The sequence below is a fragment of the Manacus vitellinus genome, unplaced genomic scaffold (genome assembly GCF_001715985.3).
Source record: "Manacus vitellinus isolate BGI_N305 unplaced genomic scaffold, ASM171598v3 scaffold_53_pilon, whole genome shotgun sequence".
Classification (NCBI taxonomy): domain Eukaryota; kingdom Metazoa; phylum Chordata; class Aves; order Passeriformes; family Pipridae; genus Manacus; species Manacus vitellinus.
This window is the reverse complement of record NW_021940637.1, coordinates 3,660,389-3,681,099: the sequence shown is the minus strand read 5'-3', so window position 1 is coordinate 3,681,099 and position 20,711 is coordinate 3,660,389. Positions and strand designations below refer to the sequence as shown.

The 20,711-nt window shown below is 40.9% G+C and overlaps 1 protein-coding gene across 1 annotated transcript in view; it reads left to right on the top strand.

The window, feature by feature from the left end:
• Positions 1 to 20,495, top strand: part of KLF13 (Kruppel like factor 13) — a 28,143-nt gene extending 7,648 nt beyond the window's left edge. Inside the window, exon 2 of the mRNA XM_008927949.3 lies at positions 20,188 to 20,495. Coding sequence (XP_008926197.3) covers positions 20,188 to 20,495 — 308 coding nt within the window. The remainder of the gene's footprint in view (positions 1 to 20,187) is intronic.
• The last annotated feature ends 216 nt before the right edge of the window (positions 20,496 to 20,711 follow it).

Genomic DNA, 20,711 nt, shown 5'->3' with positions numbered 1-20,711 from the left:
TTCTGTAGAATTTCTATAGGTATACTTTTTTCCCTTTGTTACCCACTTGGCTTTTATTAGGTAGATTTGTATGGGCAGTGAGATCATTATCTTGCTGTGTTCAGTTTAACAATAGCTAGACAATGTGGGTTATTTAAGTGCAGGCACTGAAGTCAGACACACATATCCTGTACTTTTCAGGTCTTGCAGATTCAGCAGATCTTACAGGGCCTCCACTTAATATAAAAGAAAGGTTTTTAAAAGTTCAAAGTGCCACCGTTGTGGTTACTTGTAGAAAAACGACCTCAGAAGCTTTTTTGCAGCCCTAACATAAAAAGCATTTACTAACCAGGAACTTGGCACAAGTCAAACGGTATTAAAGTAAGCATATCCTGAAATGACCTCTAGTGCAAGGGAAAGATTTTCTGTAATCAGTTACAGCACTTTTGTAGTGCTCTCAGGAATTACAGGCAAAATATTTGTACTGGGTATCTGCTGACATTGCAGCCAATGGACCAATAGATCCATCGTTAGATTTAGTGCACACTCTATTTCTACCAGACAGCTCTCTTATTATTCAGTTATAAGTTATATAAGTTTTTGGAATAGAGGCACCTGGAAGACTCCCACGAGAGAGCATTGTGTCGCTGCTGCATGTGTGGCATCTTTCCATCAGCCTTGGTGCTGCAGCCAGCTCAGGTGTACCTGGACAGCAAACACCCAAACTGGATGGACATGCTGGTTATGTCCTTACTGTCCACAACAGCTGCTTCTAAAACTGGTAAAGGAGAGAGGCAGAAATGCCACCTCTTCCAGAGGGATGTATTGAGCTTTTTAAACTAAACAGCTGTAAGTATTCACCCTAGAGGAACTTAGAATGGAGCCAGCTGAGAAGGATTAGAACATGACAGCCTAGTCCATCTTCACATCTTTCCTGCAAAATTTTGTGAAGAGGTGAAGTGGTTCATTAATAGATCGGAGAAACATTTATTTTGCCATTTGGGGGTAAATAAATGAAATTACATTGGTACAAATTTACATACTAGACTGGGGCTTTACAGATTCTTGCAGAACCTCACAGTTGCATGCAAGGCTCTCCTGTATTCTTAATCTGGTAGTTTAGGCCTTATCCTGCTATAACAAATATGAACAGGGATGCTGCTAAAATCTCACAAAACCACAGACTGATTCTTGTTATGTACTGTAGGGGCTCATTGAATTTGCAGTCTCTTTTAAATGCCAGCAGAAGGACTGCAGATGAGCATTAATACAGGAGGGCATTGGTAGTTCTTGATTGTTCTGGCAGTTGATGTATTTTCCAAGCCTTATGTGAATTGTGTGCAGCTTTCTTATGCATGTGAAACTCTGACTAGAGCACAGAGAGCCTTGTAAGTCAATGGAGACTTCATTTGGTGCATGTATGTCTACAAGCAGTGCCCATAGAATGGTTGGACTCACTGGATAATAAATCCAGGCTGTATTCATAATTATATCTTTTAAATTCTCCGAACATGGCCAAAACAAAACCGAATTTCTTAGATATCCCAAAGGATTACTTTCTGCCAGGATTCTCATTAGTACATTTTTCGCCTTTGTGCAAAGATGTACCATATTTACACCTTCCATTTGCCCCAAATTTCATCATTAAAAACATATGAATTCTTCTCACTAACATTTTAGAAATAGTCTTTCTCAGACTGACAACATTTGGAATCAAATTCTAGCATAAATATAAATGTAGGAGCAAAATTATGAGCAACCAGAAAAGCAAATGCTTTGGAATTTATAGATGGCCCTGCATAGTAGTATTAGCATAAATAGACTCATTAGAAATGGATTTAAAAGCTTGAGTTTTCACAAGTGACAGAGAAGATAGAAAATTTGGTCATGGTAATTTTAATTATTGATTACTAATTTTAATAGATGCTATGGTGAACTATGGATGCTCTCTAGAACTATAGAATCAGTTTTACTTCGACCTATATGATATGATATAAGACTATCTCTAGCTAATTACCTACCTCTTGTCTAAAAAAACCTCTGTCAGTGTCCTTATAAGGAAACATATATTTTTTTAAGCACAGAATTTTGTGTTTCGTTTGGAAAGAAACCTCTTCCTCTCCCCACGACCTGCAAATATAGTAAACATTGCATTCATAAGACACATAAAAGTGTTTTTGAACACAGTTAAAGATAACTTTTAATGAACCCTAACTCTGATTCTGCCCCTCCTACTTGTGCTGGTGAGGCTTTGAAGGGCTCTTGCAGCTCTGTATCTCAGCATTGCTCAGGTAGGGGGATGTGTTGCCTGGAGGGAGAATTGTCCCTTTACCCACTGTCTCCACTGTTACCTGCTCTGCAGAATACCTGACATTGGTGACAAGGTAAGTTTTCAAAAGGCTGCCACGAACCTTGCCCCAGACTTCTCCAGCTGGGCAATGTAGAGCTGGAACGCGTTCAGAACATGACTGTCAGACACCTCACACTACCCTGAGAGTCTGCAGAGCTCTTACTCCATAATGCAGAGACAAAGCTCTAATGAGAAACAGCTTTTAAAGACTGCTTGTCAAAGTACAGCTGTTCAGCACCAGCATCTTCTGTGCAAAGTCTCAGGCAGTCCCCAAAGGGGTGTTCTTTTTAAAAAACACCCAAAAAGAACAGAACATCTTGTCATTCTGTTCTTACCCCAGATCAGTACTTGGAACGCACTGATAGTTCAAGTAAGCAGTGTGGACTAGGCCAACACAGCTCTTCTCTCCAAGCCTACACTCTCACCTGACTCACACCACAAGGTCCTAGGTGGTGAAGGGCTACATTTTTAGAGACTTTTTGCTAACATTGCTGACAGGTGAAAACTCATGTAGAAGTCGCCTGTTTTCTCTGCACTTCTGCATGTGATTTTTTTGAGCAGTGTGGCCTCTGGAGGAAAACAGTATCACTGACCTTATCTAGACAAAATCATCTCTGTAATGATACACTATTTTAAACCTGCATTTTTCACTCGATACTTCCTCTTCTCTTCCCTGTCATTTAAAATGAGATTATTTAATAGGCTGCTGTTAATTCCATGGTTTTAGGGCTCTGTAACACAAAAAAATCATAGTTCTGCTCTTTCACTATGTTTGATAGGTTAATAAGGATTTGAGTACTTTCTCTCCTCTCAGTCTAACACCAAGCCTCTCAGTGAAAGAACCCTTCACTTTTCATGTCATCTTGACTGGTGTTCTTACAGACTGTTTACAGGAAAATAATTCCATTTTTATATGCAACAGACTGCTTCCTCTTGAATGTACAAATAGCTAGATTAATTTTTGTCACTAAGGCAAAAATTACTAAAATTTATATTTCGTAACTAAGAATATAATAAATTACAGGAAAGGTCTGATAGATTTTTATCTGGTTGGTGCTTTGCTTTTGTAATGAATTCCTAAAAAAGCAGCTATGCTTTCTGAGATTTTATCATCAATTCCCGAATTTGTGCTGCTAAGGTTAGCATTTGTGGGTGGGTTACAGACTAATTTGTTTGGAACAGCATATGACACCTGTGCTGAACTTCTGTGCAAATGTTTGCTTAAAGCTTCTTTCCAAAAGCCAGCTCTGTTGTGTACAGTGTGTCCTTGGAGACATCCAAGTTCCATTTCTCTATTGCATACATATACACTGCAAACTGGACATGAGCACTGTTGTTTGCAGGAGTCTCAAACTCACTTGGCAGAAGCCACGTTTCTCTGGTGTTGGCACCCAAATCGCTTTCTTGGACGTTTCGATGACTTTCTTACAGAAAGGCAAGGAAGTGGTGTGATTGATACACTTGATAGTTTTTGTTCTTTGAATGCAGGGAAAGAACTGAGCTCCACTCTCATTTGCAAAGAAGGCCAAGTGATCACATAACTGTCTTCTCAACCAAATGGTTGTAAAGAGGCTGTACCATCCTCGTGGGTGCACTGCAAGGTCCGTGTATTCCCCGTATGTTCTGACACACTTTCCATTTGAGTTCATTCCTTGCTGTTCCAAGGACAAACACAGTAGGAACAACAGTAACTTTCACTGCACAACTGTATTTCACTTGAAAATCAAACCACTTTGGGGTATTTTAATATCTCATTTTAAAAAAATACAAACAGTCCTGAGTTCCTAGGCCAAGCTTGTGTCCGACTCTTCTGATTATGAAACAAAGCTCCTTCCCATCTGTACAGAATTCCAGTGACACAACAGTAGTCAGTGAATAATCAACTCTAACACTTTGGCTTCTGTGTTACTTCTTGTGTGAGCATTCCTTGTATCCAGTTCCTTCTCCTGTGTTAAGCCATGGGATTATGCCCTAGCTGCCTCATGCAGAGTGGTAAATTTATTCTCCTAACAGCATTTACAGCCTTGAGTTGTAGAATGAAGGGGTTATACTGAAAAGGTGATTTTCAGTGTGCATCAATGAGCATGGGGACAGCACGGGGTATACAGCTTTACAGTGCTGAGCTTATGTATCTTCTGCAAAAAATGCTAAATGTATACCAGTTTATGTGCAGTGTAATGATGTAGCATTGTTCCTAAGATTTAGCTTTTCTCCTACTTGTCCATTATTCACAAATCCTAAAATTGAGCTGTAAAAACTTATTTTCAAAAAAAAGTAGAAACAAGTTCCAAATGTTGGCTGAAAATCAAGTACAAAATACTTTGTGCCTCACGTCTTTTGGTAGGAATAATAAGCTGTCCCATTTGGCACTGTTAAGCTGAAACAGCAGTAGCTGCATCATCTCAATCGCCCAACGCTGTCAGGATACAACACAACTTATGAAGTTGCAATTCCTGTTTGCTCTGGGTTTATTTACAGTCAGTCTGTTGTAACAGAATCTCCTGATTACTCAAGGTTATGAACCTTGTAGTTCTTCCTTCTGCAGTTCCTGAATCCCAGCCCAAGACCCCTCATGGCTTCCAGAGCTGGGCTCAGCAGGAGCTGAGGAAGTCAGGTTCAAATCATTTTATGGTTCTCAGATTTAGGACTAGATTGACCAAGAGTCCAAATGGAAGAACAGCAGGGAACTTGTGTGATCTTTCTCAAAGTAAAAATTATACCCTGTATATCAGGTTTTGGAGCTAGCCTGCAGACTTACATGGCAGTGATATCTTCTAGAATTTCACACTAATAGTGCATTTCTTACTGTATTTCACAGAACTTTTCCATAACAGAAAGCTTCTCCTGAAAAATCTTTGGCCACAGTAAAATCCTGTATTTTACAGAGTATTTCATTAGCCCCTCTGCTTCAGGCAAGCCAAGTATGATCAACCAATTTCCTGCAAACATAGGGAACAGATGCTCCACCTCAAAAAGCCAGCAGGTTTCCTCTCCTTGCCTGGAGTTAAATGTTCTTAAATGAAGAATTGTAGCAGAGCAGGAAGAAATGTCCTGAGGCACTAGTAATTTATGTTTTGGGAAGTAATAGGCATCTTGCTATTACAACATATCTGCCTTTGCAGCATTGCATTTTTATTTACATTTTTATTACGTTTGCATTTTTACCTGACATGTATGACCTGTAGAATTCAAAATCTCGGCTAAAGAATCACACAGTGGAATGGTTTACATGTCAACAGGCTTTTAAAGTATGTAGAGAGAAAATGGTGCCTGCTGGGCAGCCCTTCTAGCACGATTCCTATGTACAAGCCACATTCTGCAGTGAGGCATAACTGGGTTTAATGCTAGACTGCTCTGTAAAGGCAAACAGTGAAGACATGGCTGCAACATGCAAGGGAAGACAGAGTTGCTAAAGAGCCCATGATGTATATATGTACCTTTTAGGAAATTTCAACGTAGTAATGGTGTTCCTTTCAATATTACTTTGAAAAGGAAAGTAGTGAAAGTATTATTTTCTTTTGAAGAAAGGAATCCAGTTGATTTCTGTATGCGAGTACATGGTGAGATAGTTGCTTGAGAACACCTCTCTATTTTTGAGTTGTATACATTATATGTACCAAGATGCCCTTGACAAAGCTGTCTTTGAAATATGTGTGTTCTCTGTAAGATCTTTTTGGTCCTGTTCCACATCCAGAGTCACACTCAGATAACAGGCTCGTGACTCGTATCCTCCACCACCACCACCGGCTTCCTTCATCCCTTCCCAGCCCTGGCCATGGCCTGTGCCGTGTCACACCCAGCTGGGGAGCACAGCAGAGCACATGGAGCTCCCTGGAGCGGAGCTGAGCTGAGGGCGTGGGACACCGGGGCGTTCGTGCTCAGAGAAATGGGGCTGTAGCAGCAATGCTCCTCCATTGCAGGCTAATAAAACAGCCTGTCTTCTGTCACAGGATGGGACCTGGGACCTGGGAAGGGACCTGGGCATTCCTGAAGCCTTGCAGGCTTAGAGAGAAGTGGCAGGTCTGTCTCAGAAGGAATGCTAAGGGAATCGCATTGCAACATCTCATTTTGACAATTTATTTCTATTTTGAATAAAATATGGCCAAGGTGGTAACACATGCTTTCAGAAACAGCTTGAGACATTGGGTAGGAGCCTGATTTTTCAAAAGCTTGAGTGTACAGCCCTACGAGTTCACTCTGGTGATTAAAGCATTAAGGAAGTCAAAATTAAGAGACAATCAGTGAGTGATAAGTGTTGAAAACCTTCTCTTATTTATTTTCTGCTTCTATATGAGAATGAGGCCTAGATGTGTATGTACTTACAAACATTTGTAGTTTTAAAGAATTAACACATGAGAAAGGCTGAAAAAAGATGAAACTAGAAAGGAGCAGGTAACTGGTGTTCTTTTTTCCTTTTCACACAGCTGTGGTTGAAGGAGACTGATAGATCAGGAGATGCAAAATAAACAGGGAAGGTATTGTCAGAATATGAGACTTGCAAAAGGTTGAATGTTGAACTGCAACTGTCGTCTTTCCTAAAAAAAATTGACCTCTTTTAAAAGTGAGCACATTAGAATATAAGCACAACTGTTATCGCAGAATCTGATTCCTTTATTAAAACCAAAACCTGAAGCCCAGTTTAAACAGGAAGTGTGGCTTTACAATCTGGGCAGGAGAATTTGAGGTGTATGCTGTGGGGTTATGCATACCTTGAAGGGGAGCTGCCTGGTGTCAATCAACAGATTTTCTGTTTGATTATCAGCCCATAAAACTACTTTCCAGAGCTGCCTGTTCCCTCAAGCTGGATGCTTAACATGGTCATTGGCAGATGCTGCTCATAAACCACTTCAACACCACCTTGCTCTCTGGCAAACAATCCATCCAGAATGGGAATAAAATAACAGGAAATTCCCACTCCCTCTCTCTTTCATACAGTTGCAATAAACTCAGTATCAGATTTTTCACTCAGCTTTACTGCTTTAGCTGTACTTATAAATGCTGAAGTTCCATGTTTCATGCACGCTGTGTTACTGTGAGGTTGTTGATTAAACAGTTCAAAAGTTCACAAAGAGACATTTCACAGAGCCAAAGACAACTTTACTAACTTCTGTTTGCTTGGCTTCTAGCAAAGTGAAATCTCATCCTGTCCCCAGATCCTGGGAGATGCTGTGCACATAAAATGTCATAACTTACCCTCAAGGTCTGTGCACTTCAGTTGGAGGCAGATGACATTCAACATCTTCCAGAATTCAGATAAATAAAGTACAGGTCTCTGTTTAGATGAACAATCCTTTAGTCTGTTATTTTGCATAGCGGGACAACCTTTCATTAATTTGATAGGCTTTGCTTTTGCAAGCACTGTTCTGTTTTTAGTAGAATATAATAATAAAAGAATCTTTGATATGTCAACAGAAAAAACTGATTCATGGGGTCATGATTCCTCCTTTGCAGTTATTCACACAAGTGCTGGGGCAGAACTCACAGAGCCAAAGTGGCGTGATTTCAGCATGAATTCATCCACAGTTCACACCAGATTAATATAATTTATCATTACCTATTTAATTGCTCTCCCACTTAAAACACTACAATTGAAACAGAGATCAGGAGTATTACCATGCGAAGTTTCTGAAAGCCACCACAAAAAATAATTTGTGAGGTCGACTTCCATTGAAAGCAGCCTAAACATCGACAGAAGTCGTTTCTGTGGTCATGGTACAGACAGGGATGGTTTATGATGTTTCAGTTTGATTTCAAACATTGTTGCAATACAAGCATGTTCAGATTCAAGTTTTTAGGTTTGATCTAATTTTTAAGTCCCTGTCTCAGATTAAAATTTCAGACCATCCAAGTAAGCTAACTAAATTTTCCAGCAAGGACTAGGTAACAGTATTTTCTTGGAGAGAAGACCCGTGCATTTTTAGACAAGCAAGGAGTAACCTGTGTCCCACACTGAAAGCTGAGGGAAGAAAGGTCATCAAATTGATGAAGAAAGGAGCACAGTTATCTCTGGGGATTGTTCACAAGAGAATTGCCAAAAAAAGTTACGACTTTAAGAAATCACCACGTGGCATTTTTGTTTTCTGCCATTTGACCTACTGGTTAATTGTGCTACATGTCTAATTTCTCTGTGTGATGAGCACACCATGGGACTGATAGTTTGGCAGCCCGTGAGCTCTGCTGGGACATAACCCCGGGTTTCACAAAGAGGTAGCACAGACTGGGAGAAGAGGGGGAACTCTCCTACACTGAGCCTGTAACCTTTTTTTCCACTGTAAGGAGTGAGCTGAAGAAGGCTAGGTTGCCAAGGAGGATACCGCTCTAGAGCTCCCATGGAGCTGCTGACACTTAGATGTCAGATCTGGAGCTGTTCTGAGTTTGCAGAGCAATTCTGAGGTAGCACAGGAAAGATCCAGACAGCAGTTTGTAATGGAAACCTCGTGTTTCTGTTGGTACCTTAACTACACGTTCCCTGTAGATGCCTTTGGGTCCATTGTTTCAGCTATAAGTAAGATGATTTTCCTCCTGGAGGAGGAAGAATCAAGTCTGAGGAGTTTGTTTTCTTGGCTTCAGTTGCTGTCTGCATAACATTGTCATTAATCACCTTATTTGCTCTAACAGAGGGTGAGTGCTGCAGCCGAAATCATCAGCTTGTAGCAGACAATAAATCAGCATGTTAGCATGTTGCAACAGGAGGGACATGAGACTGCAGATGGCTAAACAGACCTCAGTCCAGCAAGTATATTCATCAAGGTCCACATTATTACTTGAAAGTTTTAACTGGACTCATTTGATAAAAACACTGTGCTTATTGTTATATACATTTGGAGAACCCTCCTCTAGTCCTTTGCCACTTTAAAAGGTTTGAATTGGCTCTCCAACATGACAGAAAAAGAAAAAAATCCCACATACCTTCATGGATGTTAGTCTCTGTTATGTTTTAAGAGGCCAGACTTCTCTGGCCTATGCTGAAGACAATGTTCATATGTAAGGAATGAAAAGAGCCCCTTAAACAACAAGGTTTTGGCTCAAGGCAGGAATTCTAGGCAGAAATTCCTTTGCTGGGATGATGCAATGGGTCAGATTTTCTGATTAGCACATAGATTTTTCAGTGTTTTAACTCCAGTGTTCTTTTCAAGTATATTTGTTTAAAAGTATAATTGACCAATGGAAAAGGAAAAAATTCCCCCATCTGTTAGTTTTGTCATTCGGTAATATCCAGCTGTGTTCAGAGGTTCTATTTACAGTGTTTATTTTCTACTCACAATAGATGTTTTAATAATCATCCTTCTTTATTACATTCATAGATGTGAGTAGAGCAAACTAGAGAAATACAGTCATTAAAGGGCTACTGTACTAAGCCTCAGAGTTCCCCTCTTCGCAAAGTGTGATACTTCAGTGTGGTTTGCAAATGACACAAAGCCAAGACACATCTTCCTCTCCCCAGAATTCATCACTTCATCATTTCAGCAGAACACAGTTTAATTATCTGGAATTTAAGTGCAAAGGCAAAGGGTCAGCTATTGATCTCCATTCTTGGAACAAGCCACAGGAGAGACAAAATCAAGTGAAAGTTGCTGCTCTTTTAAATTAGTGAATTTGAGCTGTTTTACTGAGAACTGGTCTAGGATTTAATGCCTCTGAGATAATGAGACCCAGGAAGAGTTTTAGGCTTACTGAGCAGAAATTACATACAGCAACTGCAGGTGCTTAAGTCTGAGAGAAAACCCAATATTTAGTTTGTATTGTTTTAGAGCATAAGCTCTTTGACACTGAGGCTGTTGCCTTTCATTTTTAAGTTAGGCCTGTCATTGGTATTCAGTAAAAGAGCATTATTTACCCATAGGTTCCAGCAAGAGAGTGAAAAAATGCTGCTTTTATAACAGGATGTTGCAAAAATCCATGTAAACAAAGGCACTGCACTTAATGGAAGCAGGATCGATAGGAGTTATCCCTGTGGGGCAGACAGGGCCCATGCCAGTCTGCACACTCCCCTAGATGTAGAAGTTGTCCCTGCCAGGCAGGGGAGGTTTCCAGCCTCATGGGTATGTAATGGCTCACATATCTCTCTTTTCTTGTATGGGGGGGTCTCCATTTTGGTCCTGTGTCAGAACTTTTGGGAAAGAGAGTAAAATAGTGAACTTTAGGCTTCAGACTTAAGAGAAAATCTCCAAAGAGCAGCATTAGATAACAATGATAAATCCATATAGAACTATAAGGAGACTTCTACCTTATCTTTGAAATTGGATACATTGTAAACACCATCTCATACAATTGTGCAAATTACCATTTACCTTTGTAAGAGACAACTGAAGTTTTGGTTACTCACAGCTTTACAGACTAAGAGGTATTGCTGTAGTGCTTTTGAAGTGTACTTGCTATTAGTGCAGTCACATAGCAAAACTACAGCAAATATGACAGAAAAGGGTCAAGAGAAATACTATTTATGTTGACTTTGACAAGGCCATCTGGAAGTTGTAGTGCAGTAACAGCAGTAATGCAGTTGCTGTCACAAAGTTGTGCATTGCTTTTTCTAGTCATGCAAAGAAAACTTTACCTGCCCTGAGAGATGTGGGTAATGAGATACTTCTGTGAGGAGAAAACATATGTGTGCATCTCTTCCTTACCTTACATGGCTAACTTGAACACCCCCAGTACCAATGAGAACTGACATCCAAAAGGACCTGCTATTACTGCATTTGGATACGATCAGTAACTCCCCCAGGAACACTTTGCTAAGAATTTGGAGCTGTTTTGCTAAATTTCAGTGCTTTAGATACTAACAAGAATATTGCTTCTTCACCATCTCATCATGGCTCCCAGCAGTGTTGTGATGGGAGGCTGGGGAGGGCAGCAAAACCGAGGACGCCCTCACCTCCCTTCACTAAGTGAACTCCCATCATTTTGCTAGCAGCTCCAGGCAGCCTGTGACCCTTGGTTAGGAGAATGATGAGGAATCCCTAAGCCATAGGAGTGTTTTAGACATTACACAGATCTCTGTATGCTTGCTCTCCCTTTTTCAGCCTTTAGCTTCACAGTTGTCTTTCTGATGGCTTTTCTACTGCACTGGATTCTACTGATGTGTCAGATGGAGCCATGAGATGCACACATGCATGCCGAAGTGGTGAGCACATGACTAGGTTAATTAATTATGCAGAAAGTGATAAAAGTGCCTTTGGATCAATTCAATCAGCCTCTTTGCTAAAGTAGCTTTAAATACTCCTGTTACTTCTAGAGAGAGAATGTATTTCAAAGATTTGTGTCCATATATCCAGGCCCCATCATAAAAGGAAGGAATCTTGAAGGCTAAACTTACCTTCATGATTTTTAATCTGGTTGAGCTTCAAGACAAAAACTCTTGAACATATTTAACACACCCACTTACCCCACCCACCCACTCAGCTACCCACCCAGCTCTGTTTTGATGTAGTTTGTGACTTCAGAGCTTCACAAACCCCTGACCTAGAGCATCTGATTTTCTATAGTTTCAAAGAGAAAGGAACACATAAGATGGGGGGGGGGGGGTAAGGAAGGGAGAAGAGCTAAACCATAAACTTGTAAAAGCAGGAAGGGACAAACTGCACAGGGAAATCCCAGTCTTAGCGAGGACAAACATTATGTCTCTGAGTACAAGAGTGCAGTAAAACAAAGGAGCATCAGACTCTCAGTGCTCAGGTCTACAGATACAGATGTGAATTTCAAACTGGAAATCCTAACAGGATTTTAGTGACTTTTTTATGATCTTCAGTTAATGAGAAAGAATTTAATTTCTCAATTGCCCAGCAAGATTACCTGTGTTTTGAAGTTCTCTCTAGCAGAGAAAGACTATGGTGTAAACACAGCTAGAAAGAAGAAAACCAAACAGAATGCACTATGTATCTGTGGACCTCTTAACACTTGATACCAGTGCAGAGAAGATCATAAAAATACATGTTTTGAAAATATGCTTGGTCTTTCTGGCATGGACTTTGGGTTGGTTGCTTCTTTGCCATGGCAGTGCATGGCACGTTAGTGCATCTTAGTACTGTTAGGAGAACTCAAAACAGACAGTGTTTTGAAGGGCTGCATCACTCACCAACAATTTGCAAAATTACTCAGGAGGACAAAAGTACAAGGAAATGAAAGCAGCTTAGCATAACACTGGAAAATGTTTCTTGTCCTTAACATGTTGTAGGGAATCACCTCAGACTCCCTGGGTCCTACTGCGATGCCAGAAGGCACAGTCACATTTTCAGCATAGATCTAAAATCTATTCCAAGATTTCTCTGTGAAGTAGAGGACAGACTTTCATGTTCCTTACCCTTGGCTGTTTAGCCCCTTGTTAGCTGTCTTTGGAATTCCCTTGTGCTTATAAACACAGGGAGTTCAGTGGAAGTTGAAAATACAAATGAAATTGTTCCCTTAAAAGATCAGATCTCCAGTTAGTCACTTAGTAAAAATATGAGGCATTTAATCTTCATGGAGGGAAAGCTGCCAAGAAATGTTAATGAAGAATATTAAAAACTTTGCATTTCTTTACTAGCAGGAACTATAGAAACTACACTTTCTGATGAACAGTTGTTCCCTAACAAGTAGTCAGAAAACAGTTTAGACTGACTGTTTTGATTTCAGAAAAATTGTGCTAGTGTGTTTCATTACTTCAGTTCAGATTAACGTCATCATTGTCTTGAAAACTGTCCCCAAAGCTAAAGGAATTAAAATAGTGTTATAAAAAAACATTCCAAAAGAAGTAAAACATTTTGGTCAACTAAAAATAAAATTACTGTGGGCTTCTTTGTTTGCTGAATTCTTCTGCAGTTCAAAGTTTTTTTAATTTTTCAACTGAGCATGAAAAAAGTTATCCACATCGTTTTAGCCTTTATTTCACATCGTTTTAGCCTCTTTCATTCAAAACCTTAGCAAAGGATGTAGCAATATTTCTTTTTATTAAGTTTATGCCCATTTCATTTAAAAGCCAATTTGCTGTAAGATTTATTTTCCAGATCCTGGAACATAACTTCCAGCTACTTACTGGGTGTGTGAAGTGGTCCAGAGCTAGGTTTGGGTTGGGAGTGGAACACAGGGCTTAATTTACTGAACACACAGTGGTGCCCTGCAGCAGAGAGAAAGCAAGAACTAAGCAGGAGTCAATCAGGAGCTAACATGGTAGGCAGAAAATAACTTGGAAAAGCTAACAGGTTCAAATTTCAGATGATTCTTAATTCACTGTGCAAAGATGCAGAATAAAAAACATGGATATTTAAAAAATGCCAAGCTATAGAACCTCACACAGAGCAATTCAGCCTGGGCATCCCTGTTTAAAAAGGTATTCAGTAAAGCCATGGAATGTGTATTTTAGACAATGGATTATGTTAGAATGATTCTGCTTTGACAAAAGAGAAGCAAATGTGGCTGATAAAAATGCAGTTAAGTAGTTAAAATTAGTGTAAACTGAGTTTTCAGCTATTATTGAACAAGTTTGAAATAAAAGCCTAGAATATAACTGATAGAATGTAATCTGTTTAAAAAAAAAAAAGAAAGATTGTTTCCATTCTGATGAGAGTGAGTGCTAGTATTTGTAAGAGGAACAGATATCTGCATGGAACAGAGGAGAGGAGCTATTTTGGTTTGGGGCAGATCTGACTGGGGAGGAATTTTTCACTACTGACATTTCTCTCCTTTCTCCTTTGCAGCCATTATCATTATAGTACCTGAACATGTGTGCTCAGCATTTGCTGTTTGAGGTGTTCTAGTCAGCTGTGGTTTAACAGATCAGTCATGTGCTGAGCTGTGCTCCCACATGGAGCAATACAGGACTTCCAGAGCAAACAGTAACACAGATGTAAACACTTAAAATGTAAACTGGCCTCTTTCAAGAAATATTCGTACATGTCTAAATAAGTCAATAAAAATGTTAAGGTACAGAAAATAAACCAAGCATTTAAATAGTGGATACTACGGTAGCTGTTGCAGCTCCTGCTTGGGAGTAGTTTCCTATGCATATAAAAAACAATGATCCAATAATTTATTAGTTTAATGACTGGATTTGTTATGATCAAAGTAAAGATGTGCACACTTTGAAGTGAGGTTGTATATGCCTGGCTCTGTCCCTGCTGAGAACTCCAGTTCCTAAAAAAAGGTCACTGACAGATAATGGAATTAGCAGAACTTGCCTGCTTCTGTCAGCAGGTCCTAATGCAACCCAGGTCCTTGTGTGTCCCAGGGTCTGGTAACATGGGAACTCCAACTGGAGCTTTTATTGGATTGGGACATTCTTACCACACTCCCATCAGGGGTTTCCAGTGTCTAGTGACAGTCAAATTCACCCTCTAACTTTTCTTTTCACTGAGAGCATTACTAAAACATCCTAATTTCCCCGTGACTAGTGAAGCTTAATGTTGCTGACTTTGCTACCTCTGTTAGATGGGTGTGAACAAGATACCCAAAAGCTGTTGTACAGACACAACAGCAGATGTAAAATACTACTGCATTTGCCTTACTTGGTTATATCACTCCCAAAATCATTAATTTAAAACTAACTAGTTTCATTTGATAGGAATTAGGAATTGTGAGGCTTTGGAATTTTTTGATCCTTTTTTAAATACTTACTAAAGAAACCACCATTTGTCTAACATCAAAGCAACATCAAAGCTATGCATTACTCTTTCTTGCACCGAGAAGGTTAAGGATTTGGTTTTTGGCCATGCAAACGGGTTTCTTTATAAACAAAGAGAATAACAGAAACTAAAATATTCATAAATATGTATCAGTGCTATTGAATGACGACCTTTTCTCTTTTTTTTTTTTTTCAATAACATCCACGCTCAAGAAGCATAGTCTGCTTGGCTGAATGTTCTTTCCCAGGATAGCATTTCCTCTCCTGGAGGAAGGCTGCTTCTGTCACATCCCTGTTTAACTGTCTGGCCCTCATCCTCCCCACCCAGCCTGCTGATCCATGTTTCCAAATATACTCTTAATTACATATATGAAAATGTAGAAATATAAGAATAGCACACAGTGGCATGTTCAGGTTTCTAGTCTGTTTTTATAACAACATACAGTGCTGTTCTGTGAAGCAGCAGAACAGATTAAAGATCACAGAAAATTGTTTCTGGCTTACTGTTTCTGGTTTTACAGGCACTTGTGGAATTCCCAGTATACAAATTTCTTTGTTATTGCATGTCCTTGGCATATGCTGGAAGAGCTTAACATAATGTGCAGGGTTATTACATGAGTTAAATTGAAAAAATAGCCCCCAGTACGTGGTTTGACTTGCTAGTACACTGATCTGTAGGGCAGCAGATATCACACTTCAGACTGTTCAGACACAATTGCCTAATCCTTGCATTGTAGTTCAGAAAATGGTTGGTGTCACAATTGTCTTAAACTGCTTGGGCATTTCAGTCAGTAGCAGGTTATTTTTAAAGTATGCTCAGGCCTACACAGTACTTGGTATCTGTTTTTAAATGACACTCAAATGGTGGATATCATAGAGATGAACTGGTGAAGCAGGAAGGAGATAACTCCAGGTCTGTACAGCATGTCACTACATAGGAAAGGAGTCCTTAAAACTACATGTGCACTAAAAGTACAGTACCAATCAAGCTCAGTAGACATCAGATCTGGTTCCACAGTCTCTGTAGTTTTTGTTTCCCATATCTACATACAGTTGCCTCAATATATATAATGATTGACAAATATAGAATAATACAAAGGGCCTTTATAAAGGCCAGGTTGGCTCTGGATACTTCTGAATCCCTTCCAGCAAGAGAGGAGAGAAGTGCCTTTTTTTAATTCTGTTTCTATAGCCCAGGCAATTCCATGTTTCCCTTGGCAGTCAGCTCTGCCAGACAATATGAGCAGCACGAGCAGCCAGATCTGTGCCTCTGGAATGAATTCAGAACTCAGTGCACCTGCACAGCTCACGTACTTTCACTCACTGAGCACTGCAAGTTTCTTAATGCAGCTTTACAGACTTCTTTCTTTTGGACTGGGTGGAGTTCAGGAAAAAGCCAAAAATGTTCTTGCTTGTGTAATTTTCAGTTAAGATCAGCTGAATTCAATTCTCAAATGTGATGTCTTCCCATCAGTTTGTGTAGCTCTAAACACAAGTTATGTGGTGTCACGTGCTCTGGCAGAGGAGCTAGAAAGGTTACTGTTTAGTAGGATTTGGAACATGTAATCCAAACCTATTTAAAATTGTGAAAGAATAATTTACAATATTCCTTCCTTACAATATTACAGTGCCTTAAAGGCATCTCTCACTTGCCTCTCCAAAGAGTAAAGAAGCCTGAGTTGCTTTTTGGTTCATTTTTTTTCAAGCATCTTTACCTTTTGGAGACTTACCACTCTTTGAGACTTGCTAGTAAGGCTCATAATGCACAAAGATACTGCTGCTGCCAAGGCACAGCATTAACACTCTCAACATTCACATTCACATGATTGTTTCCTGCCACATCTAAGATATTTGATAACATTTCTGCATTAATCTGTAAGATCACATTCTTCACTCGGGGTACAAAGGTAAAACTCTGACTTGGGCATTGCCTAAGTGGAGCTGAATGAATCCTTATTGTGTTCTGTGCAGCCATTTTAATGGTGAGAGCTCTTTGTTGAGCACAACATGTCCACGGGCTGCTGCTTATGCAAGAACGTTGTACTGTGGCTGCCTGTTCCTTAATGAGATTAGGCAATCAAGTCATATAATCTCTCATTCTGTTGATTGCTTTACTGCTGGTAAAAGGACATTTATATAACTTACCTACACAGAAAACCACATCCCTTCTGTTTGAGAGATGAGAACGATGACAGGCTATGAATTTCCATGTGTGGTTTTGGAGCAGCAACTTGGTCTTGTCTTAATTAATACCCCACAGCAACTTTGTTCCAGGCTGTGTATTAATTTTTTCTGAACAATAATGACTCTCATATCTTGACACAAGGCATCCAGCATTTCCTCACAATACACTTTTTCTTTGAAGAGGAATTGCTAAACCTCAACAAAGCTGGGAAACACTCTAGAGAGCTATCACCACTACTAGAGTGATGCCAGCTGTTAGTAGAAAACCACTTGACCAAGAAACTTAAAGACAACTACCAAGAAGATGTCAAATCAAGACTAGAGAAGACTGAGGGGAAAAATAGTCCCTAGGAAGGGGGAGGACAGAGGACAGTAGAAATGTAGTGGAAGACAGACAACATTTTTTGGCTCAGCACCCAAATCCTCACCACCATCATTAATATCAAATCAGAGGGTGAGTAGGAACCTGAATGTTCTCATCCAGATCTGATGTGCAGTGGAGAGAGGGGAGATAAGTTGTGCAATACCTTCATTACCTGTCTGTTAGTGCTGGATAACACAGGTCTTACACAATCCTGCTTCAGAACCTCTCTCTTGTGAGGAACTGGAATGTTGTCCCTACTGCTGGCTCCCCAATGATAGAATCATAGACAAGAGCAGCTGATGCCATGCAAACTACTAAAAAAAAAGGTACCATTTTGTTTGTGCTTCATGCTGTTCTCAACAGCAGAAGCAAAACACTGCATGAAAACTTTTGCCTTTCTTGTCTGCAAGCAGTCATTTCATGGGACAGTTCTTCAAGGGAAGAACATTTGCTGACACCATTTGTAACACCAATAAACACAGAGAAAATGGACTCAGGCAATAGAAACATCCAAAAGCCAGTGCCTTACCAAAAAATGATGGCATAGCTGAGGGATGAGAAACTCCAGTTTTGCAGGCCAGATCCACCTCCACCTCTCAGACCATGTCTCACTGCCCTTCCCAGAGGTTCCAAAGTCCTCATAGAATTTTCTCTGTTGTATGACCAAAACACAGGGAGAAGACTGGTGAATCTGGTTTCACAACAGGGATGACTGGCATGTCCCACCACAGGCAGGAGCATATCTAAGAAAAGATATATAAAAAACAGCCAAAATATATGTTTCCCATTTCTATCAGCAGAGGGGGAGGTCACTCCCTAACAGCAGGGAAGGCAGGTGGGAGAAGGCTAAGGAGGACACTGAATGGGTTTGCACAGGTTATTTTAAGCAACAAGACTATATCCTTCAAAACCAGCTGGTTGTGTTTGTATTCTTAAAATCATTTGTGGAGCCCTACATTTCAGGGGAAGCCAACTGAAAGCAGTTCTGTTTGTCTTTGCTGCCTTTTGCAGAGCACTAGAGGTGGTGCTCATGGTTCTCCATCTGCAGATGTCATTGGGTCCTTCACAGATACACCATTGCATTATGCAGTGTAGTTGGAGGGGGAATGAAATCCACCAAAGGTGTTAAGAACAGCTGGTCTAATGAGACTTGATCTTTCTTCTAAATAATCAATGAAACATCAGGAACACTTGCTTTCTTCAGATTCTTGAACAAAATTCTATTTAAAAAAAGACTTGCCTATCTGTTCATTGAGACACTCTTTGAGATTTGGCTGAAGTATCTTGCAGGCATCATGAATAGAGAGGAGAGGAACTTATAAAACTATTTTTCTGAGCAGGAGCCTCCTAAGTAGATCCTGGAGATAAATGTTACAGCCAAATGTGTGAATTTAAAGCAGAGTATTGGCTGCTTAGATTGAAGGTTTGCTGGGGTCAGTTTTGCTCTCTATTGTGATTAAGGTGCATTGAATTTCTCCATAAGGCTAATTTCTTTCTTTATTTTCCAATTAGTGTAGTGTGGGGAGAACTTTTCTTTCTTATTTTGCCACAGAATTTATATAGCTCTCTAGGCCTCTTGAACTGGCTATTCAGAATTAGAAACATTAGGATTAGTGCAAGTAGGAAGTTATTAAAATTATAACTATGAAAAATTCTCTGTGTATTCACAAAAGAATAACACGTTCTTGATGAGTAACAAATAAGGAATATGAGATGTTCAGACTCAGTGACAGTAAGAAGCAAAGCAATATGCAGAAGTAGTAGCACATTTCATGATTCAATGTTTTCATTTTTGTCAAACGGAGAAGCTAAGAATGGAAACAGATAATGTGAGGTGCCCAAGGCTATGCAGCACATCAGTGGTGAAGCTGGGAATACATTCCAGATATCCATCTGCCCAACAACAATGTGCAGAGCTTCTCAGGCTGCACATCTCCCACAGTGCCCATGTGCAGAGCTCCTGCACAGCATCTGTGCTGTGAGAGGTGATTCCATGGCTGAGGGCTCACAACCGCATCAGGTCACGAGGTCACTGCTCCTTTGGGCTCACTGGTCATGGGTCTGACAGTGTCACAGGTCAGGGGGTTCACGTGAGCTGTTGACAGAAGCTGATCCCTTCAATGTGACACGTTTACCTGATTGGAATACAGTGCTCCCTGCCTCCCTTCTGGAGGCATAAGGCAGGGAACACGAGAAACCACAGTGCTTTGTAGCAGATGCAGAAAACACAGGCATGGCTGTGGAGAATACAAGGTGGGAGCCTCAAATCAGTGCCTCAACATTGCCAATCTTCATTTTTACCAAAATTGCTTGTAAATAGCTGAAGAGGGAGACTTCATCACACCTTCTGAACTTCAGCATTGAGTCAGACACATAGGGACAGCTTGGAGGAATAAGTGAATATACTATAAAGCTCAGTACAGGTATTATCAAGTAATGAAGTTAAGTCCAACAGAGCACAAGAGATTTGAAATGTGATATCCATGAAAGGATCAGGAGCCCAGCGTCCCTGAAGATGCAGTTATCCAATAAGGTATATCACTAGCTGGATTGGCAGTACTTTTTGATGGACTGGAATACCAGAGCAGCAGAGGGTACCGCGTTCCCCATCCAGGTAGTGGCTCTGCCTCGCTCCCAGCCTTTCTGTGCTACCCCGCGCGTACAAAGCCCGGCGGAGTCCGTGCTGTGCTCTAACCGTGCCGTGTGTGCCTCCCGCAGGTGAGCGGCCCTTCGAGTGCAGCTGGCCGGGCTGCACGAAGAAGTTCGCCCGCTCGGACGAGCTGGCGCGGCACCACCGCACCCACACGGGCGAGAAGCGGTTCCGCTGCCCCCTGTGCGAGAAGCGCTTCATGCGCAGCGACCACCTGACGAAGCACGCGCGGCGCCACGCCAACTTCCAGCCGGGAATGCTGCGGGGCCGGGCGGGCAGCGGCTCAGGGCGGCAGCGGCTCCAGGCCGGCTCCCTCAGTGACCACAGCCGCTCGGACGCCTCCAGCCCCACGCTGAGCCCCGCCAGCTCCCCGTAGCCCGCCCCGCTGCCCACGGCACCGCGCCTCCGACGCCCGGGGCACTTCGGCTTGTGTTGCACACCTTTGGAAAACTGTTGTTCCCCTCCCCTACGCCCCCTTCTTAAAAAATCAGTAAATAGCTTCCTCCCACTGCAATTTCTAGTCAAATTTGCTTTACCCGACCACACGAGTGGCTGTTCTAACCTCATGGACAGACAAACTTACGTTACACTT